A 26,032-nucleotide genomic window follows, 5' to 3' on the forward strand; every position below is an offset into this window, starting at 1 on the left:
ACAAGAACACCAAACTATACAACTATAACACATATTCAGAAGTCCTAGAGCAGACCCATACAGACTCCCTGATTGTCCCTTCAATCTCTGTGAGCCCCTACAAGTCCTGCTTAGTTAAGTCTGTGGGCCATGTTCTTGTGGGGTCGTTGACCCCCTCTGGCTCCTACAATCTTAAGGAGAACATTTGCTTAGTACTAAATAATTCTACAACACAGCCATTCACAGATTCCCCCCCCCCAAATTATTGCTCATTATTTTTGTTTTTTTTACTATTCCCAATAAATGTATGATATAGTAATTCAACATATTTTTCCTATACTCATTTACTCTTAAAGAAACTCTGAAACTGTCTCTCAGAAGGTGAAGGGTAAAGAGAGAAAGAAAAGGAAGGGTGGGCAATGGGAAAGGGATGATGAATATAATCAAAATTTGGTCTCTGGTTTGGGTGTAAATTCGTGTAGAAAAAAACCAGAGGATGGAATGTGTAAAACTGATCCCATCAGAGACTCGGACATCAGCACTGCCACCCCAGTAAAGGGCAGATGCTACGCGTCTGCTCATTATTAGCTGGCTGCCGCCAGCCTGACAGGACTCTGGGATGGCTTTCAAAGAAAGGTGCAGCTAATCAGTCCATCTGAGCCCTCTCATTAGCCACATTCCAGAATGCACAGAAGACAAGGCCTGGGCTGGAAATGCCACTGTGCTGTATGCTTCTACAAATGGTAGTGTTCACATTTGCTTGTCCACTATAGGATGCTGCTGCAAAGGAGTTGGGACATTAGCCATTGCCTTGTGAATGCCCACACTGTCTGTAGTCCAGGGCTTCTACACACGCAGCTACCTCTCCTTCCCTCAGCCTTTCTCTGGCCCATATCTACTCAACTTGTAGTTTCAGCACAAGGGTCCTTTCACAGAAAGTGCTCTTGGTTGCCTAGAGTGAATGAAAATCCTTGTACTACTTTCACTCACCCACTGTCTTTCTTACCCGTAACTTCTCCTCATCCATTCCAATAAGCGGACCCCTTCCACTACAAAAACACAGAATATCCCCCATGTCTGTTCATTACTGTATGGGAATCATGGTGCCTGGCACATCGTAGATACTTTATTTATATTTGTCGAGTAAGTGGATGATAAAAAGGGGGATGGGTATAGATAAAGTTAGACTAAAAAAGAGGATTGTGTAAGTATTCTTTGGTAATATCTTACTTAGAGCTTCCACTGCTGTGATGAACCACCATGACCAAAAGCAACTTAGGGACGAAAGAGTTTATTTCATCTTCCAACTTTCAGGTCACGAGGCGTCATTATATCCTGGAGGAAGCCAGGGCAAAAACTCAAAGCAAGAACCCGGAGGCAGGAACCAAAGCAGAAGCCATGGAGAGTGCTGATTGCTGGCTGGAGTGCCCTGTTCTGCCTGCTCTCTTCTATAACCAAGAGCATCTGCTCAGGGGTGACCCTGCCCACAGTGAGCTGGGCCCCTTCCTCAAATACGTCAAAATTTGTGTCAGGTTTGACAAAAAAAATCAACCGGGAAATATTGATATTATATTAATCAGAGTACCGTTAGCTTCAATAACAAAATCTGATATTTCAGTGGCATAGTACAATAGACATTGGTTGCTTGGTCACATGGTAATTTAGTTCAGGTGTTCCCAGTGGAGAAGGGCTCTCCTCCACCCTCAGCTCAACTCCAGCCTTCTCTACCATGGGGAGGGAAAGGATGGCAGAAGATGATGCAAGCATCTTCTCAGGACCACCCTGGAAGGGATGCAGGTAATTTCTTACACATCATTTAAAAGGAAACATTTGGCATACTAGGAACAAGAGCAAGGTGATGAGAAATGGAATACTTATCTAGATACTGCCCCCCAAATGACAATATCACAAATACTACGAAGAGCCCAGACTTTTAGTAGACTGCTACCATAACTAGCCACAACATATAACAAGCCAATGCAGACAAAATAAACCCTCCACTGAAATGTACCAGTCTCACATGGCTCATTAATTAGACCGATTTCTGCTTCATTTCAACTAAGAACTCACGGACCTAATAAGGATGTTTGAATTATTAAGACTAATGTTCACAAAGCTCTTTTTAGCTTCCCGAAAGCTTCATAGATTTCCCATGTGTCATATGGCATTATTAAATAGTGTATAATATTTGCCTTGACTGGCAACATTCTTTTCTAAACCCCAAACCTGCCCTTACTTATTATCAGCATTGTAATAGAAGGTAGCATGAATGCATGCCTGTAAGTAGCCTTAAAATATTTTAAAATAGAAATAAAATAGAATGAAGGGACATCTCTATCTTTTTTATTAGCATCAAACAGTATAAATAATTTCAAGATCTTTAATTTGAGTGAATTCTTATTGCCTCTGTAAGCAAGGATCACTAACCAATCTCTCTGGATGTTTCATAAAAACAAAACACTATCGATATAATAGCAAGTGTATATCCAACTGACAAGTAATGAAAACAGAAAAATAATTGTACATAACCATTAAAATGAATGTATTAAAAATCATGGGCTCTTCTTTGATGTGTTACATGAGAGGAAATATTCCTACTTAATGAGAGTTACATTCTTAGAGAGGCACTTTGGTCTGGTGAGTGTGAGGTGCAGCTGGATCTGGGATGCTGGATCCTCTGCCGAATGCTTCTGCTCCCCTGAACAATCAGCGTGGTCCCATGTAATAGCTGCTGGTAGCCCAGGGCAGATGGGCTAACCCAATAACTGCATGGCTTTAGATTCCATACAGATAAATGACACAATACTAAGTTAGAGCCAAAGTGTTGTAGATTTTTTTTTCTGTAGAAAGACTATAGATTTTAGTTTTGTGCATGGCTATAAAGATAGGTCTAATTGTGTTTTTCTACATGTAGACATCGATTGGGACCAGTACCATTTGTTGAACATGCTATCCTTTTTGCATTGAATAGATTTGGCCTCTTTGTCAAAAATCAAGTGACTATATGTGCGTGGATTCATTTCTGGGTCTTCGATTCGATTCCATTGATCAACCACCCTATTGCTGTGCCAGTACCAAGTTGTTTTGATTACTATTGCTCTATAGTACAGCTTGAGATCAGGAATGGAGATTCCTCCTGAGGATCTTTTATTGTGTAAGATTGTTTTAGCTATTCTGGGTTTTCTTTGTTATTCCATATGAAGTACGTCCCCTGGATGGGGAGACCTGGTGGCACTCAGAGGAAGGATAGCAGGTTACCAAGAAGACACTTGATACCCTATGAGCATATACAGAGGGAGAAGGTCCCCCCCCCCAGTCACAGTCATGAGGGAGTGGAGTAGGGGATAAGTGGGAGGAAGGGAGGAATGGGAGGATACAAGGGATGGGATAACAACTGAGATGTAATATGAGTGAATTAATAAAAAATATATTAATAAAAAATTTAAAAAGACTATAGAGATGTAAGATCATGTGTTCTGTTTGGATGGTTGTTACTTCAAAGGAGGCTGCATCCTGAGGTTGGAGTGAACCACACTGATGGCATCTAGCTATTACTCACCAAGCTGCTTCTCTTTGGGTTGAAGGAAAGAGAGAGAAGTCTCAGTGAGTAAAAGTACTTCCCACCAAGCCTGACCGCTCAAGTTTAAACCGAGGACATAGATAGTAGAAAGACAGAACTGACTAGTCCACACTTACACTGTGGGATGAACACACACACACACACACACACACACACACACACACACACACACACACACTCACACACCACCACCACCACCACCACCACCACCACCACACCACACTAAATGTAATTTTTAAAATTATTTTTAAAAACAAAGCTAATTATATAACTTTTAAATTCTAATGACCCTCCTAATTAATAATGGATGGAGGGAGAGGATTCCTCTTTGACATCCTGTAGGGATGTTAAAGAAATGGTCCTTTAGTTTCTGTTACACTGGAACTCTGATATTTAACTTCTCTTGAGTTTTGAGTTACTTGCATCATCCAGAAGAATCCATTTCTTTGCTTGAATTAACTAGAATCAGTTCCTGTGGCTTGAAACATGAGAACCTAACAAAAGAAAAGACTTTAAAATTTCTGACCAAATAGTCAGCCAGACATGGGAATTCTAAGATACAATAATGTCATTTCTTTTACAGTTTTAATAGCTAAACGATTCTGCCAAACATGACTCTGAAAGCAGATCAGTCAAGTTTAAAGTCATGTTAAAAGACAAATAAATTTTCACTTTCATGAGGTCTGATTTATGAATTGTTGATCTTAGAGTCTGAGCTGTTGGTGTTCTGTTCAGGAAATTGTCTCCTATGCCAATGAGTTCAAGGCTCTTTCCCACTTTCTCTTCTAATAGAGTTAGTGTTTCTGGTTTTATGTTGAGGTCTTTGATCCACTTGGATTTGAATTTTGTGATAATTATGGATCATTTGCATTTTTCTACATGTAGACATCCAGTTAGACCAGCACATTGGTTGAAGATGCTTTCTTTTTTCCATTGTATGGTTTTGACTCCTTTGTCAAAAATCAAGTGTGCATAGATGTGTTGGTTTATTTCTGGGTCTTTGATTCAATTCCATTGATCAACCAGTCTATTTCTATGCCAGTGCCATGCAGTTTTTATTACTATTGCTCTGCAGTATATAGCTTGAAATCAGAAAGTTCTTTTATTGTATATGGTTGCTTTAGGTAGTCTAGGTTTTCTGATTTTCCATGTGAAGTTTAGAATTGTTCTTTCAAGGTCTATAAAGAATTGTTTGTGTTAGTATTTTGATGGGGATTGCACTGAATCTGTAGACTGCTTTTGGTAAGATGGCCATTTTTCCCATGTTAATCCTACTGATTCATGAACATGGGACATCTTTTCGTCTTCTGATATCTTCTTCAATTTATTTCTTTAGAGATTTGAAGCTCTTGTCATACATGTCTTTGACTTGCTTCATTAGAATTACACCAAGATATTTTATATTACTTGTGGCTATTGTAAAGGGTGTAGCTTCCCTAATTTCTCGGACTGTTTTTCATTTTTATACAGGAGGGTTACTGATTTTTTTAAAGTCAATCTTGTATCCAGCCACTTTGTCGAAGGTTTTTATCAGCTGTGGGAGTTCCTCAGTGGAATTTTGGGGGTCACTATCCTATCATCTGCAATTTGCAGGCAGGTGGATGGAACTAGAAAAGATTATCCTGAGTGAGGTAACCCAGATCCAACAGACACCCAAGGTATGCACTCATTTATAAGTGGATTTCAGCCATAGAATACAGGATAATCATATAACAATGCACAGACCCAAAGAAAATAAGTAACAAGGATGACCCAAGGAAGGATGCTTAAATCTCACTCAGAAGTGGAAATAGAACAGACAGTAGAAATAGTTAAAGAGAGGGAGCATGGAGAGAAATGAAAGTCAATATCAGGCCTGGGGTGAGTGTGAGCCGGACCACAGAGGTCTAACGGAGAGAAAAGAAGCTTTGGGCGGGCGCTTATTTGTGACAAGCTGGAGACCTTTAACAGGGTAGGCTCCAGGGAGTGTATAGGAATGACTCTAACTGAGATTCCTAGTAGCAGAGGTGGGTGTGGGTAGGGGGGATGGGGTGGAGATGTCATGGAGAATGAAGGGGACACCCTCTAACTAGACAGGATGCCTACTAGAAGGAGGGGAACACCAACCCACCCTCGGAAACTTCGACCCAGGACTTGCCCTGCTTACAAGATGTGCAGGGATGCAGGAAAGGAGATGGATCCGAAGAGTGAGGAAATATCCAGCTGGTGCCTGGCCCAACCTGAAGGCCACCCATGAGAGACAGCCAACCCCTGGCACTACTGACAATACTCTGCTGTGTTTGTGGATGGAAGCCTAGCATGGCTGCCCTCTGAGTGGCTCCACCCTGCAGGGGATGGAAGCATGTGTGGAGACCCACAGCCAAACGTGGGGTGAAGTGCAGGGAATCTCGGGGAAGAGTGGGGAAGAAGGATGGAGGACTCAGAGAGGACAGCAACTCCAAGGGAAGATCAACAAAGCCAACTAACCAGGGTCCAAAAGGGAAGCCTGTGGAGACGGGAGCTCTAGCCCAGGACCATGCGTGAGCTGGACCTGGGCCACCTGCACAGATGTATGGGCCGTACATGGGTACCCTAGTAAGTGGGGGCTGCCTGTGTCTTGGACTCTGCTGCCTGCTTTTGTCACTTTCCCCTGGCGGGGATGCCTCACTGAGCCACAGGGGAAGGGGATACCCTCAGTTCTGATGTGCCTTGATATGCTGGGGGTGGGGGTGTCCCCTTCTCTGGGGAGTAGTGGAAGGGGAGGGAGGAGACAGGGAGGGAGGATGGGAGCGGAGGGAGAGGAGCGGGGGAGCCTATGACCAGGATATAAAGTGAATAACGAATTTTTAAAATGTAAAGGTAATTTTTTTTAAAAAGCCAAAGCAATGTCCACTTCAGTCAAATTGCTTTGCAGAGGAACGGAGATTGTGTTAGATACTAGCAATGGGTAATAATCTTCAACCTGTAGACATTCTACCCATTGGAAGCCATGAGCCCATATACTCAAGTATGGAAATACTTGAATGTGAAAAGTTTTCCCAAAGCCACTATCTCTACAGAATGTCACTGCTCAATAAACCAAACCAACAGAAACCTGGAAGACACTTTCTCTAGCCTATGAGGACACACAGTGTCATCAGTTAACAATCCTGGTGATTTTGCTCGCAGAGAGTATCTGACATTCCGTTCCCTCCCCGCCTGATGCCCATTGCTCTGCAGACACTCTACCAACCTTTTGGAAACATCACCTTCCAAACATGTAGGAAGATACACTAAAGATATTTGTCTTTAAAAATAAAAAACAAACTGGCACATTACTAGGTTTCTTCCTGATTCATTTCTCCCTCAATTAGCAGCCTGAAGGAGAAAGAACAAGAGAGCAATACAGCAGGGGAAATGCTGAAAATGTCTGGCAGTCTTCCAGGTCTTTGTTTCTAAAGCCCTAATCCCTAAAGCCCTAAGACTAAGGGGGTAGACAGGGTATCTGTGCCAGAATCATAAGAAGAATATAATTTCCCAGGAAGGAGGATTCCCAGGTTAGGAGAGTAGGTTGAATAACAAACAGAGACCATCTATGGGTTTACATGCAGAGGAGCTCTGGGATCTGCTCCTCAGGCACGGTCCCTTCACTAGGTGAAGCCATTCGGTAAGGAAGTGACTCTCTTTGCAAGGATTTTGACACCATGACCTTTGCAGAGAGACCCTGGATCTGAAGACTCGTGTTGCCAACGATGGCCAATTTTTTGGGCTAACCTGGTTCAAGAAGAAGCAGATGACTCAACAGTTAAATGGGTTTCATTCACACTCAAAAGTTTAGCATCATACAAGATCCCGGGACCATTGTCTTTAAATTAAAAAAAAAAAAAATCCAGAAAGATAAAAGTAACTTACAGTGACAAATCTTAAAGTTTTGTGCCAGTCTAAAAAGAGGGGAAGCTTAAATTAGATGTGAGTTTGAGAAGGTAAAGAAAATAGTAGCAAACGGAAGAGAAAAAGAGGACATCCACTTCCTTAAATGCAGAATTTCTGAAAGCCCACCTGCTGCTACAAACTGTCCTTAACATGTTGGAAAACTATTACAATCTTTTCATGAATATACAGTCCTGGTATAAAGAAAGCAAAGAAAAACCACATGGGTCCAAAGAACTGGGAGAAAATGGCTCTTTAATTAGCGTGGTTAGCAGCTGTTAAAGCCGTTGACGCCCCGAGTGTAATGGCCACTTGGGGAACAAGAGATATGAAGTTGGCTTGTGTGCACTGGAGTGATGGATGAGGGTTCCTTGTCTAACACTGAGACCTATGCATTAAGAGAGCTTAAAGGAAAAGGCAGGCTACAAACATGTAAACATACTTTAGGTAAAATATGACACACAAAGTAATCTGTAAAAAAATCTCACCTCAGCTGCGTGTGAAAAACAAAATATATCAGCTGCAACAAAAAACCTGAATCTGGGCAATGCAGAAAAGAAGGTTTAAGCGGTCATAGTTTGGAAGGCCAGGAGTTCTGGCATGGGCAGTGCTATTTGTTCAGTGGCCCCTGATTGAGACGGCATCATGGTGGGACCCCACATGTGAGAAAGAGATGTCACAGTGAAACAGGGAAATCAGACCGACTCAGGCACATTCTGTTATAATGACTCAGTTTCATGGGATTTTAATCTTTTCTGAGGGTAGCCCCACCAGCAGCAGCAGCCTAGCCATCCCCCACTGGACCCCACTGTGCAATTTTTTTCCACCTGAGCACCCCCACACAGAGAGGCAAACCTTCAACACTTGAACCAGGCCAGGAAAATTACATCCAAACCTCAGAAGAGCACAGACAGAGAAAACAGGCTTTCCTCACAGAACCTCAGGACCCCAGCCCGAACTCCACACTCATCTGAAGGCAGCTGGAATTGGCTATTACCTACTTTAGAAAGCCCAGACTGATCACTGTAGTTACAGGTTTGAACAAATCCAGACAGAATCTAATGCAGTCCCCTTAGAGAAATGGGTTGGTAATCTATGGTAATTTATGCAAAATTTGTTGCATAAATTCTGTGATCTCAGAGTGGCTGAAAAGAGCCGAATCACTTTTCACGACACATTAAAATGATGTGAAATTCGTATTTCTGCTTGAAGTTTTATTGAAACATCCACTCACTTATGTGTCTATGGCTGATCTTGCCCGATAACAAAATATCAATGTGAAGTCATTGTGACAGGGCAACACACTTCCCATTACTTCTAGGGGCACGACACATCACAGTGATAAAGTCACAGCTTGGAAGCATCCTGAGTGCCACTTATCTTGCCGTATTGTCTTGGTCCAATTTTTGCCACTATCTCCCAAGTGCTAGGATTAAAGGTATGTGCCATCGTTTGGCTTTCTAAATTGAACCTACTCCCGCTGCCACAGAATTGATCACTCATTCTGCTCTCATGGCATAATCATATCTCACCCACTTTCACCTCTGAACATTGATGCACTGAGAACTGGCTTTGCAACAGACTCCCTTAAGGAGCACATTAAAACCATAGCACATCCCAATGCATCTTATTTCACGTGTTACTGTACGTTCATGTAAAGCCGGGATAAACAACAAAGAAAATTAATCAAAACTAGACTTTAACTACCATGCTTCTAAGGTAGAATGGAAAAATAGATCATCTGTCAACCAAACTGAAAAGCATTTTTTTTAAAAAAAATAAACTTTAAGGCATCACCGCTGTGTTAAAAAGAATAGAGTAGATATTCACAGAACAAGACTAAATGTCACATTCTGCATAATAGATAATGTTCTGAAAGAGTTATAAAATTTAGAAATTTAATCCCAAGAGGGAATAATTTATCCCGACGAAGCTTCAGCCAAATTAATTTTTCAAGTGGTTCAAGTTGTTAAGCAAGTGATTGACTATGAACTGGCCCCCCACAGGTTCATTATCTGAACACTTGGTCACCAGCCGGTGGCAGGCTTAGGAGGAGTACACAACTCTTTGGGCACGGGGCCTAGCTGGCAGATATAGCACCGTGGGAGTGGGGGCCTTAGGTTCTAGCTCAGGTTGCTTGCTGACCTGGTGGCATTTAACAAGCCATGTGGCAAACTCCTGCCGTCACTGAGAGAACGCCAGAAGCCAAGCCTCCTGGCTATGAAAGGATGAGCCAGAATAGAGCCCTCTCTTTCCTCAAGCTGTTCATTTCCAAGTGTTTGATTACAGCAACAAGAAAAGTAACTACCTAGACAGGACTCCTAGTGGAGAGAGGGAAACACCAACCCACCTACAAAAACTTAGACCCAAAGTTTACCACCCCCCCCCACACACACACACAAGATATGCAGGGATAAAGACAGAGCAGAGATTGAGGGAATGTCCAACCAAGGCCTGGCTCAACTTGAGACCCACCCCGTGGGAGAGAGCCAACCCCTGACATTATTAACGACACTCTGCTAGGCTTGCGGATGGGAGTCTAGCATAGCTGTCCTCTGAGAGGCTTCGTCCAGCAAAGGATTGGTCCAGATTCTGAGACTCACAGCCAAACAGTAGGCGGAGCGCAGGGAGCATAGTGGAAGAATGGGGGAAAGGATAGAAGAACCTGGAGGGACAGGAGCTTCACAAAACCAGCAGAGACAACTAACTTGGGCCCAGGGGGGTCCTGTGGAGACTGAAGCACTAACCAAGGACCATGGATTGACTGGACATAGGCCTCCAATGCATATGTACCTGACGGGCAGCTTGGTTCTCATGCAGGTCTCTAAGGGAGGCAACGGCTATCTCTGACATGGACTCTGTCACAGGCTTTTCAATCACTTCCCCCTGATGGAGCTGTCTTGCCAGGCCACTGGGGAAGAGGATGTGCTCAGTCCTGATGCAACTGGATGTTCTGGGGTGGGTTAGTAGAGGGGGACTCCCCTTCACTGAGGAGTAGGGGAGAGGGGATGGGGGAAAAGGGAGGGAGGGTAGGACCAGGAGGAGAGAAGGGAGGAGGTTATGATTGGGACGTAAAGTGCAAAACTAAATAAATAAATTCTTAAAATAAAAATAACTAATAAACCAAATAAGAAAATCTATTTATCATATGCAACTTAATTTAAATTTTACCTAATTACAGTGTCCAAAAAACAGGGATGCTCAGAGAAAGTAAATGTCATTTAGATAATTAGTCTCCCTACAAGAATAGTTGCCCAGTAAGTTAAGAAGATTAAAAAGGAATAAAATAGAAAAGAAAAAAAAAAAGAAACATCAATGAAATTAAGACACATACAATTAATTGGAAGTACTTTCCTTTGACTCTTGATAGGTCAATGACATTACCAATACTGTTTAGTTATTGTTTGTCTTCGTTCAGATTAGTGTTGCTGGGATGAAACACCATAACCAAAAGCAAGCCGGGGAAGAAAGAGCTTATTTTACTTACACTCTCCCATCACTGTTCATCATCCAAACAAGTCAGGACAGGAACTCAAATAGGGCAGGAACCTGGAGGCAAGAAGTAATACAGAGTTAATGGAGAGGTGCTGCTTACTGGCTTGTTCCCCACGGCTTACTCAGCCTGCTATCTTACAGAACCTAGGACCACCAGCCCAGGGATAGCCCCACCACAATAGGCTGGTTCTCATCCATCACCAAATAAAAAATAAATGCCCTATAGCCCTGGTGGAGGCAGACCTTATGGAGGCAAACAGATCTTGTGGGAGCATTTTCTTAGCTGATATTCCCTCCTCTCACATAACTTCAGCTTGTGTCGAGTTGACATAAAACTCTCCAGCACATTGTTGTTTGAGAACATAATGCTGAATGTTTTAAAAGATTGAAAAAAATCGGCCCCTGTGCATTTTCTGATTAATACTACAGTCAAGAGCACTTGGAAAGCTGGAGAAAACTTGAAGTCTGCACAGCTTGAAGTAGAATTTACCCAGATATGTATGCGTACCTTGTGGTTAAAATATACAAAACAGGACAAGATAAAAACAAGATGAAAAGAATGTGTCCAAGAGAGCTGACTCAGCAGGTAGAGGGGAATGGTCCAGGACCGAAATTCTTTCCCTGGATTCCGTCAGGTGAGAGGAGAGGGCCAAACCCTGAGAGGGGTCCTCTGACTTTCACATGCACCCAGATCATTCCTGACTTGTAAAATCAAAATGATTTTTACATTAATGCTAAGATGGTACTTAATATTTGTATACATGTTTTTCCAATCTCCAGTGCCTTAGGACAAATGAAAGCAATGAAATGACGCTATCCTAGCTATCACAGGCTTCCTAGCCACATAGTGTACCCAGTTTAAAGGGAAAAATGGCACGTTCCATGCATTAATGACCTCAGTTCAGAGATACAGGCCACTGATTTTTATTACATATTGAATATATGATTTTTTGATACTCTGTGTTAAAAATGGAGAAATATGAATATAAAGTATGCTTCTGAGATATCAAAATAAAATAGTCATTTAGGAAATACCTTCGTGTGAGGACCTTCAAGTTATAGTAATCACTGGGTGGTGTTTTGTTGTTTTTTTTTTTTCATGAAATATATTGGTTTTACTGGAAGAAAAGGTTATAGATAAACTATGATTACTATGATCTGTTGGACACTTCCTTGTGAACTTAGCTTGTCACATCAGGAAAAAGAGTTGGTAGTATTTGGTGGCACTGGTAAGAGTATTTCAGGGGGAAATTAAAACTTTAAAAGGCAATTTTCCTTTACTAGCAGCTTTCTAGCTTTCTTATACTTGAAGGATTTTTTGATAATGTGAGTTAAAATTTTACAAACACATTATAATTTTCAAATGTGTTGTTTTTGATGTTATATAATAAAATGCTTTAATTTTTTGGATAATTTGTAAAATTTGGTGAGCCAATGCTTTTCGCGTGGCCAAAATTTAATATTATATATAAAAAAAAATCCTGTGTGGATTAAAAGCAGATTCAAAGTATAGAACAGTCTAGTGGATTTTAATGTGACACAATATGAAAGTTACATTAACATGCTTTCAGATTCCACATTGTGGCTGACTTTTAAGAAACCATTCTTTGTTGAACGTGGATGCAGTATAAAAGAAGAAACTCTGCAAGAAGGAGAGGAGGAGGAGGAGGAAGAGGAGAAGAAGAAGAAGAAGAAGAAGAAGAAGAAGAAGAAGAAGAAGAAGAAGAAGAAGAAGAAGAAGAAATTCTGCAATTACAAAACATTTCAGGGTTCCTTCGGTTTGTTTGTTTCTTTGTTTGTTTTGTTGTTTTTCTTTGTTTTTCACAACAGGGTTTCTCTGTGTAGCCTTGGCTGTCCTGGATTCGCTTTGTAGACCAGGCTGACTTCGAACTCACAGCTATCCGCCTGCCTCTGCCTCCCAGAGTATTGGGATTACAGGCGTGCATCACCACACCCAGCCATTTCAGGGTTCTTAATAAGCTACAGCCATGCAGAGGAGTCCTGAGACATAACCCCTTTTGAGAAATACTGCTGTAAACTGAGCATATGACTAACGGTGCCAAAATACTGTCAGTGGCTCTGAGTAGTGAATCTAATCTATCTAACCATTGCAGTGATGTTTGTTATAATTTTACTATTAATTGTACTTTTTCTTTATCACCACCACCACCACCACCATGATCATCAAAACCACCATTGCCATCACCATCATTATCATTGTAATCATCGTTATCATCGTTACGACCACTACCGTTATCATGGTAATCATTATCACCATCACCACCACACTACCGCCACCATAATCATCATCAGTTTTACCCCCAAACAAGCAGCATTTGCTGAAATTCTTTGTCTAGGCTTAATAACAAACACTTTCTATACACTTACAGCAGCCATCTGAAGTAGGTCTTTGGAATCATTTTGGCAGGTGTTGGAGCCTACGTGCCTTGCTCTGACATCACAACGAAGCTTCTAACATGACATCAGTTGTGCTAAGGTCTTGGGTGCCCCCCCCCATTACACCAGTACCAGAGGGCTGAGGATTGAACCCGGGGCTTCAGATATCAACTGCTTTCCCACTGAGCTACACCCACAGCCCTCTTTTTACTTTCTGTTTTAAGACAGGATCATGCTAACCAAGGGTTCAGAAGATAAAGCCCTGCCCGTTGGCCATGCATCCTTCAGTGTTGTTCACAGCATTTCTCACTCCTCAGCTGTTCTGCGGCTGCACTGCCCATGATGGCACCTGCTGGCCTTATTTACTGAAAAGCAGCGAATCAACTAAAATGACCTTCATGGAAATCTACAGCGAGATTCAAAGGATTAAAAGAAAAAAATGTGAGCTAGCTCGATAGTTTTATGTTTGATACCTGTTGTTATGATAACTAAGATACATTGGACTATGTAAAATATATTCTTCAAAAAAATATGCCAGTTGTTTCTTTCCTTTTCAGAAGTGTGATGTGGGAGGGTGCTGAAGCTCAGAGGTATAGAGGCTGAGAGAGAGAGAGAGAGAGAGAGAGAGAGAGAGAGAGAGAGAGAGAGGGAGAATATTAAATGAAGCCACACAAAACGTGTAAGTTGTGTATGTGGCCAGTGTTTTATTTTTATTGGGCAGCACACAAGAGTCTAGAGGCATTAACTCAATTAAGTTTTCACTGGTTTGAATAAGTGGTTCCATTGTGTGCATCGTCTCCATGATGCCAGCTCCTTCCTTCTCCAGCTATTTAAAGAGTTTTAATCCTTAATTAAAAGTTACTGACACGTGACTTAACTGTTCTCAGAGTGCTCCTGCAGCTTCAAACACTGCTGCTTAAATCAGGTAAACAGTCTTGCTTCGTCATGCCCTCTCAAAACTGCCCAGTCCAAGCACGTATTTCTCAGCTAAGTTCTAAATTCACACTTCCACACGGTTTGGTGTAATTGCTTTTCATCTGCTTTGTCATTAGTATTAAATGTCAAAGAATTAGAGTTCAAAAGAGAAAAAGCAAAGCTACGGTGATGAGTGATGTGGACCCAAAAGAAATGTGTTTGCAACTCAGCCTGTGAAGAGTAAATGAAGCAGAGATTAAAATATATATATATATATCAAGGTCTTGAGGCTGCTGCGTTCCTGCCTTGGAAGAGCATGGGGGCAGGAAGGGGCTGTAAGAGGCAACGCAGTTTCCCATGCTGCTCATTGCCATAGCAACAATTGTCCCTCCCGCTCCCCACCCCCACCCCCGTCACGCAGCTGTATGTGCCAAGAACAGCTGCAGCAGGTAGCAGTGTGTCCTGCTGTCCATTGGCTCCCCGGATATACTCCAAATTTCCTTCCCTGGACTTTATTGGCCCTTAGATTGTGTCAAGTCTCCTACGTATATCACCTCGGGATGAGGCTGAGAGGAAACTCTCCCACAGACTTTCCCGTACTGTATTTTGGTTTCTCGATAATGGAGAAATCAGATTCAGAATGACTCATATCTTGGGTCTTACCCACACCTGATTTAGATGACAGATGAGAATTTTGGTGTAGGACTGGTGCTGCAATAGGTTAGGGCTCTTGGATCTGTCGGGATGTGGGGTAAATGTATTTTGCATGTAAGAGAAAAGGAATTTTGGGATCCAGAAGATGGAATTTATGGACTCAGTTAATGCTCCACACACATTTCAGATCCATATGTTGAAGCTATGACTTCCAATATTTGAAGACAGCACTTTAGAGAAGGTAATTAAAGATAAATTGGATCATAAGAGTGGCACCCCAATCCAATAGGGCTGGTGCCATTATAAAGTCCATGAATGGGCACCACACATTAAAAAGTCATATGACACTGTATCCAGAGACCCGGCATTGTCCAACCATCACTGACCACGAACTAACCCTGCAGTCAACCTCTGGACCTTTGAAAATTAAATTCTGTTGGACCTGATGGTGCAGGTCTGTAATCCCAGCTACTCAGAAAGCTGAGGTGGGAGGATGACAAGTTCAAGGCCACAGTAGGCTTCAGATAAGTTTAATCTCAGCCTGAGCAACTTAGCATGACCCTGTCTTAAAACAGAAAGTTAAAAGAGGGCTGTGGATGTAGCTCAGTGGGAGAGCAGTTGATATTCGAAGCCCCGGGTTCAATCCTCAGCCCTCTGGTACTGGTGTAACGGGGGGGGGGGGGGGGGGGGGCCGCGGTTGGTGTGGGGGGGGACCAAGACCTTAGCACAACTGATGTCATGTTAGAGGCTTCATTGTGACTTCAGAGCACGTAGGCCCAACACCTGCCAAAATAAGAACAAAGACCTAAGCTATGGAAAACCTAGTCCATAGCTCCAGGATCTGGGAAAGTCCCTAAATGTACTAAGCTTGCTTCTTGGCTTCTGAAGTCTTGCCACTCCCTAACTGCTCCTGCTGACCAAAGTGTGTCGACCAGGATGTGGTTTTTGTACATAAAAGGTGAGGCTCGGGGCTGCGTGACTTAGGGAAGTCCCCCATGCAATCGTCAGCCGGCAAGATATAGTTTTATTCCACTTTCAGAGTGTCCATGTGTTCTCTGCTGGAATTACCTTACAACACTGGAAATGATAAAAGAAAAAATGAATAAACTTTTAAAAAGAAAATAAAAGAAGGAAGGAAGGAAGAAAACACTTCTGCTCCTTAAGACATTCTGTGCCTAGAGTATTATTGTAGCAGCCTTAGAACACTAATGCAGAATCCAACAGGTGTCAAGGGAGTGAAGGCCTTTTTCAGTAGAGAGATGAGGACCACACCTCTAGTCACTGTTACATCACCTAACACAGCTCTATCATCCAAGCTGTTCTCTTTCACCAGTCATGTGACTAAAGGCCTAGAAATAATATTTCTGTGAGCTACGACATCTCTCACCTATCACTGTCCATGAAGTACAAGACATTCAGGATGTCAGGAACTAAGCCAGTCAAGGGCAATGCTTTCGTAAAATGTTGAAAGTCCATAACACTAGAAATTCATTTTAACAGTGATCAAAAAGGAACAAAGTCAGTAAAAGGCAGACTTTCCTCAGATTTTACCCACTGGAACACTACAAAAGGACCAAGAGAAATGTCTGAAGAGCAGCTCTCAATATAAAGGCATACATAAACAGTTACACGCAAGTTTTATCTCTGACCCCACTGAGGAGGACATGCTTTCTTCTATATTATATATCATAACATCCTTCAGGTTCCTTCAATGACAAGTATATTAGTTACTTTATTTTGAAATTTAGGATAGTAGTATCATAGAAGAGGGAAAGTAGTTTTGATTATATCATACAGAAAATCTTAGCTTGGATCCCTTGTAATGAAAGGCAGATTAACAAGAGAGAAAAAAAGTTTAAGAACATGCATAGACAATCTATACAAGGGAGATGCTTATGGAAGGAGTAACTCTCAAAGAGGAAGCATGAAGTTAGGCTTAGCAGGCATCTTCAACTGAATAAGAAAATCATAATCATAATCGCAACAACAGTTAATGTTAACAGGCGTTGGGAGAAGTAACCAGCAAAAAGCTTTGAAAAGCAGTATTAGGTTTGTTATACAGACTTAACCCACTGCTCTCCACACTGATTTATATGCCTAGTAATTTAGTTATCCCTTTATCTCTCTTAGCACTGAGATAGAGACATCCATACAAAGAGATGTTGCATTTGTAAATTCCTTTCTACAGAACAGTAATTTCTACTGTATTCTCAAAGCTTCTCCTGTTTCGTAAAGTAATTATTTATGCCAAAGAGGTGTATTTTGGGGTGGCATATTCTGGTCTCCTATAGTACCTACTTCATAAAGTGCAAACAGATGCATCTACTTAACAGATACACACACAGAGAGATACACACATACCTTAGAAACTTTCCTAACACACAGAAGATGTCAATAAACATTAGCTATTATTTATAACATTTAACCTAGAAGCCTTTATTATTGCACGTCTTTTGACTCACCATCACATGAGTAGAAGCCCGCTGGTGGCAGAGGCAACAAACTACTGTGACATATAGCATAACTCTTCCCCCACTAGACTTTCTCCTCTCTGTCTCATGATAGACTAAGCTTCATTGCTTTCTTGAAGTTGGGCATGGCCGTCGATTTGCTTTAACCCCCAACTAATTACAGCTAGTTGTGTAACTGGAGATGGAGTTGTAAACATATTTAAAGAGTTAATTAAGTCAAAGCCAAAAGTGGATACAAGGTGCTTGGGACTTGACTGTGTTACATCTAAAGACATCACTGCAACCTTGGTTCTGAACACAGAGCATGCGCATTTAGCACTGGGCATGCCGTCATACCACCTAAAGCCAGCCCACACTGCCTGAAACACCTCAGCTCATACTCAAGACTATTGTGCATCAAGAATTTTAGGGTTTTTTTTAATGTACACAAAAAGTTTTCTCCTCTTACAGCAACAATGGTTTAATTACAGAAAACAAAGACTTTCAATACTTTCCTACTGCTAATTCCTCAATATGCAAGCAGCAAATTGTATATCTTTGGCTTCTATTGTATTCAAATGTCTGGGGGGTTTTTTTTTGTTGTTGTTGTTGTTGCATTTTGAGTTGCTGGATAGTTTCATTAAAAATATATATTAAATGAATTTTGACTTGGAGTTAGGACAGAATCTCCGTGGGACCCTGCTATTAAGGTCAAAGTCTGGCATTTCTGGATAGCCTCTGAGCTCAGTGTAAGATGATGCTCTCCCTTTCTCAGCTTGGTCTCCTCTCCACCTGCTCTAGGGAGCCCCAGATACTCTTAGGGAAGTCACATAGCCCTCAGGAAGATTACAAGCCCAATCCATTCCTAGTAAGAAACCCTCATTCAGTGTGCACCTGGAGATTCCTGGGAAACATCCACTGTATGCTGAGATATCTTGATGGCTTAGCTTTCAGCAAATGACCTTTAACCTTACCTGGATTTCTTCCTCCACCTAGAGGATAAATAGGTACTGCTTTCCCCCTCTTATGATAGGGATGTGCTGTTACATGTAAATCAAATATCCCTGGTACCCCTAGTCCCAGCAAATCAAACACACTCACCCTCTAAACCCCTTCCACTGCCCAAAGTTTACAAGTCCCTGATTTCACCTGGGGGAAAAAAAAAAGCATGCTATGTGTTACCATCAGCTTTTCACCAGAACTATCTGAGAAATGTCATTTATTCTGGAGAAGAAAGGGCTTTCCTCTTCCCTGAAAATTTGCCACTGAACTCCTGATACTTGGCTGCCGGCCAGGCCATCATAGCTGCCTCAGTCACCTGCTGGAGCCTGCCGGACCACCTCGAGCTCAGTGCTGACCACCGGGGAAGCACCGACCTGCCTTCTACCCTGCCAGGCCTGAGTCTCAACAGACCTTTGTTTCAGCTGGGAGCCAACCAGAATCTGGCTTTTACCTGCACCCCTGCCATAAATATAGCAGCCTAACCAAAGGGCTGTAACACTGCGGCATCATCACAGGCCTTTGGATGTTTCACAGGCCCCGGAGTTTCCACTGCCATCTGATACAGGCAGTCTCATTTAAAAGAGCTAACTGTAACACCCAATGGAATACTCATTTTCCCCTCCCTGTGAGACCCCCGGGCCTTGTCTAGTGCACGGGCCATCCTCCGAGTGCTTCCTCTGAATGACAAGTCTCCAACAATGTTTCAAAAGACCCTATGCAGGCTTCTGCCATTTTGTGCTGTGTGTTTATGTTTAGGACGTTTTTACCTTTGAAACAAGAGTTTCAGAAGGAGAAGGAGGGGGTGAGCCAGGGAAATAGGGAGCAAAAAGGACTAAAATCCATTGCATATATGTTTGAAACCATCAGAGAATAAATGAGTTAAAAGACACTGGTTGTCTCTGAACTACTAGAAATGCTCTGTAACCAGTAGCAACCAAAGTTCAGTCATGGCTTGATTCTTAACAGAAAAAAATAAGCAAACACATCTATGTCATTTTTATGTAACCTTGCTTTCACTTTTAACAAATGGTGGAACTATAGATTTTAGCAAAAAAATTGTTTTTAATAAATGTACTCATGAATTGTGATCAGCAAAATGTTTGATTTACTTCACATGTCTATATATCTGGGACCACATAAACTTTTCTCTGGCAGAATAAAACAGTTTGGAGCCCTACTCTAGATAAATTAATATAGTGCCACTTCTGAGTAGATGGTTTAAATGGCGCACCTAATACTTAGATTTCTCTCTTCCCTTATCTTACTAATTATGGGAGCAGATAACTATATTGAGCTACAACACCAGGTCCCTCACAGTCCTGGCACAGAGTAGGGTCTTGGACGATAAATTACCTGTCACTGCCTAAGGGTTGGTCCTGGGGCTGACATAAAACAGAAATATAACTTGGCCTACCCAGGATACTGTAAACAATCTACTTCCATGGCCGACCTTAAGGTCTAGTGAAGAGTAAACGTGCTGTGGCTAAACTGATCAACTTCAAAGTGTAAGTCAGCAACTGCAATGAATGATGTCAATAAAAGGAAGGCTTTCCACTCAGTCTCACATACAACGAGAAGCCTTGGCGATCTTAACCGGTTGGTTGGTGTGTGAGGATCTGCATAAGCACCATCAGTAGCAAAGTTGGAGTGGCACACGCCTTGCACAGTAGAGGGAAGTTCCGTTGGATTTCAAACGGGAAAGTTGTTTTTTCCCCTGACACAATCTTCAAAAACCTTTATATCTGCCTAGAGTCACCTTCTTAAATCAGCCTGTATAAAGGAAACGGCACCAGCCAGTGCCTTTAACGAGTACCACGGCGAGGCTCCATCCCGGTGTGGTTGCAGACTCCGCGCCAATCAGAGCGCTTCACAATCACACCAGTTAGGCGGGCACCGGGAGGACTTCAGACCAGAAGGCTTTCAGGAACATGGTCAAGACCACACAAATTAGCCAGTTTTTCTTGCCAGGGAGGCAGGAAAGGGGGTTGTAGTATCTTTTGCTTCATAGTCCAACAGGGATCAATACCCTTATGAAGAAAAGCGACAGTGATGAGCGCGGTGTATCCCACTGTGGAGGTCCTACCAAGATCTGCACGCGGCGATGGCTGAGGTGAGGCACAGAACTGACCTGGCCGCAGCTGAAGTGACAACCTTGACTGAGAAAGAGAGGAGTCCCTGCATATGAGGAAAGGACAAAACAAACAAACAACGGAAAAGCCGTGGTGCCGAGCACACCAGCTCTTCAGCTCCTTAGGAAGGACCCTGTGCTCTTCTTACAACCCGCAGCTCTAGCTACTGACTAGGGGACCGCCAGGCTCAGACCGCACCAATCCGAGGAGGATGGGGCATGTAGCAGGCACGAGAACTAGACAAGTCTAATGCACAGGGCGCGAAAAGAATTAGGTGAAAGGTCAGTTTTGACCCCACGTTGGAGAAGCTCTCATCTTTGGAGAGGCGTTCAAGTACAGAGAATGAAGCCAGGGAGGCATCTAACTGCCAGGCCTGGAGACCCACTTAATCTGATTTCCTACCCAGAAAATGAGGATGCAATGTACGCACCTGGGATGATGGTATAGGAAGTAAATGACCTGGGTAGTGTGTGAATGTACATTGCCCAGAGTATAGTGTATTGCCATTTCTCAGGAAATAGCAACTGTTGTTGTTGTTGTTGTTGTTGTATTGTTACTATGGGTCTGGTGTATAAACCATTCTTACAAGCTATATGAACATAGCACATTCCTTAATTTTTTCACGCCGTCAGCTTCCTACCGATGAAATAATAGTAAGTTTTATGGCCCTGGGTTACTAGAAGGAACTTCAGCACAGTAATTAGTCAAACCTGGTTCAATTATCTAGCGATCGTGTCACCTGACAGTGGTATTTCTTCTGGTATGAAGTTTAATAGGGACCAGGAAATGCCGTGGGAGTTCAGTGCTGGTGAAAGGTTAATGTACACAGAAGGTTGTTCGCAGAAATGGAGGGAAAGGTCTTCATCCCATATTTGGCAAGAACTGTGTTGAATCTCTGGATTGACTTCTTGGTCACCTCGCTAAAGGTAGTGAGTTTTCGTAAGCGAAACTGAGTTGGATTCCTGAGGGCAGGAACCTATTAACACCTGGGCTTTGCTGCAGCTGAATTTACTGAAAGCTCTCTCGGACCTAGCGCCTACTGTCCAGCAGAGGCCGCCCTGGGCCGGGACTCCTGGGACCTGTGCACGGGGAGAGGGAAGTCCAGGGGGGTGGCCCTGTCCTCGCGGGAGGGCTGCGTGGGCGGGGTTTGGCGACCGCGCAGGCGGGCCCTGGGCTCCCGCAGCTGGGATGGAGCAGAAGTGCGCCTGGCGCCGCAGGGCACACAGCTGACTCTGCGCACCACCTCCGCTTCGCTTTGCGCCGTCAGACACCAAAGCTGCCACAGAAACTGCCTGGGCTGATCACTCCGGGCCATCAGCACCTCTCCGCTCCTCCCGCAGCCCACCAGGCGGAAGAGGAGCTGCTGGTGTCAGAAGCACTTGGTCAACCCCAGGAAACTTCCCTAGCCGTATCCAGCTCCGGTGTTGAGCATTGGAGTAACATGGTTTGCAAGGCGCTCATCGCTCTCTGCATCTTCACCGCAGGTACTTGGCGCGGTCTTTCGAAGAGCCGGGGATGGGGAAGCCGGACCCAGGCTCCCTCCGGCTGACGGGAAATAAATCCAAACTGGAGGGTGGTGGTGGGTCTATAGGGGTGTGCGGCCTCAGATTTGAGACGTGCGGTTTTGGCGGTGCTGGAGGGGAGGGACGACTGGGTCTTTGCTGTGGAAGCCCCCCTCAAATTAGGTCTCTGTGAAACAGGTGGCCGGCTAGCTTGCGCGTTCTAACACCGAACCCCGCACCGAGAAGCTCTTCGCCGCTTCTCTCCTTTGCTGGGGTCTCAAGGGCGCACCTGCCACAGTCCCAGACATCACTTCATGCTGTGGTTTGTCCTGCCATGGGATGCAGAGGCCGGGGAGTGGTTCGATAAAGCCGCTGCTAGGAGGGCTTCGGCACTGAGTGCGCTCAAGCGGGCTAGTTAATGCTCAGGACTTACGAGGTTTCAGAAACTCCCGCGTCCCCCTCTGCTTAGGCTTAGGGATGATGCGGCACAGTCTCAGGGGCGGTAGCCCAGGTTGGGGTCAAGCTTAAGATCATTGTTGGAGGATTGCAGGTCTACCTACTGTGGCCAAGAGCCTTACAAACTTGTGGCAACCCACCAACCCCGTAACCCCGTATGAAACTAGTAAATTGGCTAAAAGTAGGACACACACACACACCCTTCTCCCCATCCTCATCCCCATTTATCTTACCTCTTGCTCTAAGCTACCTCTGTGCATGCCCAGATGGTCTAAGGACTATTTGCAGCTGCGACCTTGGGCAGACAACCCAAGCCAGCCCGCAAACTGCAAAGAAAACAACAACAACAACAACAACAACAACAAATCAGACACCATCGTCTGGAGTTTGGGACCCAGGTTTTTGTCCAGAGAAACTGCAGCCCAATAAAGGACCATGGATAAGGGACAAGACAGGGTCTGGAGGGTGGGCGGTGGAGAGTAACCCAAGAGAGCAGCAGTCCTTGGTCTGTTTAAGAACAATCCAAAGCCACGTAGTATAAGCCAATTCGAGATTCAAGTTCATGTGTTCCCCCTCTTATCGCTTGGGTTCCTGTAAATGTGCCTCCCCAACCCCCACCATCCTCCACCCCCCCCCACCCCCACCCCCCCCCACCCCCGCAAACCAAAAGAAGTCACAACTACTTGAGAAGAAGCCCGGAAGCTTCCCTGTGGCTCTCCGAGGATAATATATTTTTAGGGGAAAGTTTCCCTGCTTGAGTCAATAGCATCGTATTTTGCCTACATGCTAAGGTCTGGGAGAGCCTTTCTGCTCCAGTAGCTGCAAGGTCTAGAGACCTGCCTGCAGATCTTTCCGGAACAGTCAGGCGGTTTCCGTGGCGCAGCCCTCTTGGGAGAGTAGCGCTTAGATATGAAAATGTATTAGCCTTCCCAGCTGGATTGCCTCCAAAGGTAATTCCCGGGTCCTCAAAGGAGAGATGTTTACTAAAGGAAGGGAACCCATTCAGGAAATGTAGGAAACCTGCAGTGGGCTAAAGGAGAGATTCTGTTGGCTAAATTGATTTTGCATATTTATTTATTTTTTATCTTTCTATGTGCTTGATATTTTTAAACAGCTCTTGCAGCGGGCAAAAACAAAAACAAAAACAAAAAACGGATCCCAACAAGGAGCTCAAATAAGGTTTACTGGTTGATTTGATGACTGGTTGATTTTGCTAGTCTTACTTACAGCTGTGCTCTGCTGAGAGAAAAACATTGCCCATTGCCCTCCCCAGCTCCCAGAGCCAGGTGGGCGCTGGTTCAGAGACCAGCTAAACAGCATCAGCTCTATGCCCCTCCAGGCTTCTACCTGGGATCAGAGCCATCAGGGTTAGAGGCTCCTCAGGCCCAGGTAGACATCATGACTCTTTCTCTTACTTGTTTCTTCATGTTGCTGTCCCCTCCTCCGGGAAGCCAAGGGGCTGAGGGCGGCTTTCTCTGGAGTTTGTAAATCTGAATGAATCTTTCCATGGACAGTTTGTTAATAAAGCTGCTTACCATAAATAAGCAGGCAAATAATGTCATAAATGATCATAAATACCTCATGGGGGTCTCCGCATTCCAAAGTAGAGCATTTTCAGATTGACATAGTTTTCTAGAAGGTTCTAGATAATGGCAGGCATGTTCCTGCAGTTTGTCTTGGCGCTTCCCTGGCAAGCTAGCTACCAAAGGATAGCTCCCTCCCTTCCCCCCATTTTATTTTCCCTTCAGTGTTAAAGGCTTCAGAAAAAGTTGAGCAAAACCCTTAAAGTGATACTTGACTGGGCCAGAGACAGCATTACAGCAGGACACCCTCCACAGGCACCGTGTACCATTCATTGGTCCTCTGGTAAGGAAGACCAAAAGAGCTAGAATTGCAGTCTGCCCACTAGTAAGGTAGAGGATGTGTGTGTGTGTGTGTGTGTGTGTGTGTGTGTGTGTGTGTGTGTGTGTGTGTTCTGGATCCATCTTCTCTCTCTTCTCTGGAAACCTAACACCAGACACTGCTCTTTGCCCACACAAGTTGTCATATGTGTCAGTTCAGTAGCTGGATCACAAATACATTGAAAACTAGCCACCTTTTCCAGGAAGGCTTATTGGAGCAACAAGCGAGAGTTGCCTGCGTTCCTTTCACGTGAAATCTGTGGTTACAGCGAAAGGCACAGCATCTTCCTTTGTACAAAGGCAAGGCCTCTATGTTGTCTGCTGGTGCATTCAGGGAGCCAAAGCATCTATGGGAAGCAGGTAGATTCTGCTGCTGCCTGACTACTTACAGTGCCTACCCTGGTTCAGGGCAAGGCCCTTAACCACCCTGCATTTTGTTATATTTAGAATTGGGGGAGTAAGGGGGGGTCACCTCATAAGGTGGGGAAAATGCTAACTGAATGAGCATACTTACAAATAGACTGTGCTGGGGACCTGGGAATGCTCAGTAATGCCATCTTGCACTGCCATTAACCTTAATATTCAGCACCGAATATACAGGTCACCCTTCCTGGACACAAACCCAGAGCAATGTGTGTTTGTGTTTGAAGTACGCAGACCAGACCACAGACTGCAGCTGACATGCCGAGAGGCTGACTGTTCCTGCAAACTCTGAGTGCAAATTTGGAAGATGGGCAGCTGAGCCACTGACTGCCTAATTGGAAAGGTTAAGAATGCGGTAGTTCAGACACAGCACAGTGATGGGGGAGGGGCGAGGCTCAGTGACAGAGGAAAACAAAGTCCTCAGCAAGGACTTTTGCAAATGGTGTATTTAGAAAGCCCAAGTCAGCTAAATCTTAAAGGTCGGATTCCCCAGAGCAACACATTTGGGGATAATTCGGATTAAATGGGTCATTTTATCTGATGGCTCCCAGTGACCCCTCCTCCAGAACCCAGAGCCTTCAGTAATGGCCAGATCTCTAATTGAACCTCAGCACTTGGGCCTGGTCTAATTGCGTTTTTATGAAGAAAACACTGGTCAAGTATTCATGATGTCTACGACAACTTTCTAAAACAGTAATTTTCACTCGGCGATTGGGAGAGGAGCGCGCACAACCCTTACAAGAAACGCAGAGTGGCATTTTCAAAACTGCTTATCACCTCAGGGAAACCCCGTGGCAAATGAAAGCTTCTTCGCAGAGCAGTTAGAGCTCTGTGCCTCCTTTTAAAAGCATCCGTCTCTAAATCAGCTGAGGAGACAACTATTTGCCTTGCTCATGAGCTAGCAAGTGTGAGGTTAATGTTTCCAGAGGAAGACAATGACAGCTCTAAGAAGAAGCAGTCGGTGGTTGTGTTCTCATTGGAAATGCGGGGTTAATAGGATATCAGTCAGTTAATGCGCAAACCGCTGACTACAAAGCCAGACACCCGCTGTATATGCAGGTTATTACCTCTTGCATTATTTAAATGACAGGGACTGATGTAACATTTTTCTGGCGTATGTACCTTTAAATATTTGTCCTAATCCTTTACTCAGCACAGCCCATTTCTTTCACTTATATGTTCTTAACACTGTTTACAGGCTGTGAAAGCTTTCTCATTTTTGTAAGCAATAAGGACCATTAAGTGAGGTACAGAAGCTTAG

The 26,032-nt window shown here is 43.8% G+C and overlaps 1 protein-coding gene across 1 annotated transcript in view; it reads left to right on the top strand.

Annotated features, from left to right (window-relative positions):
- The first annotated feature begins 21,607 nt into the window (after positions 1–21,607).
- The window catches only part of PARM1 (prostate androgen-regulated mucin-like protein 1), a 100,424-nt gene continuing 95,999 nt past the window's right edge, over positions 21,608–26,032 (top strand). The window contains exon 1 of the mRNA XM_084760405.1: positions 21,608–21,973. Coding sequence (XP_084616531.1) covers positions 21,931–21,973 — 43 coding nt within the window. The 5' untranslated portion in view covers positions 21,608–21,930. The remainder of the gene's footprint in view (positions 21,974–26,032) is intronic.

This window comes from Acomys minous (genome assembly GCF_964271855.1).
Source record: "Acomys minous genome assembly, chromosome: 15".
Classification (NCBI taxonomy): domain Eukaryota; kingdom Metazoa; phylum Chordata; class Mammalia; order Rodentia; family Muridae; genus Acomys; species Acomys minous.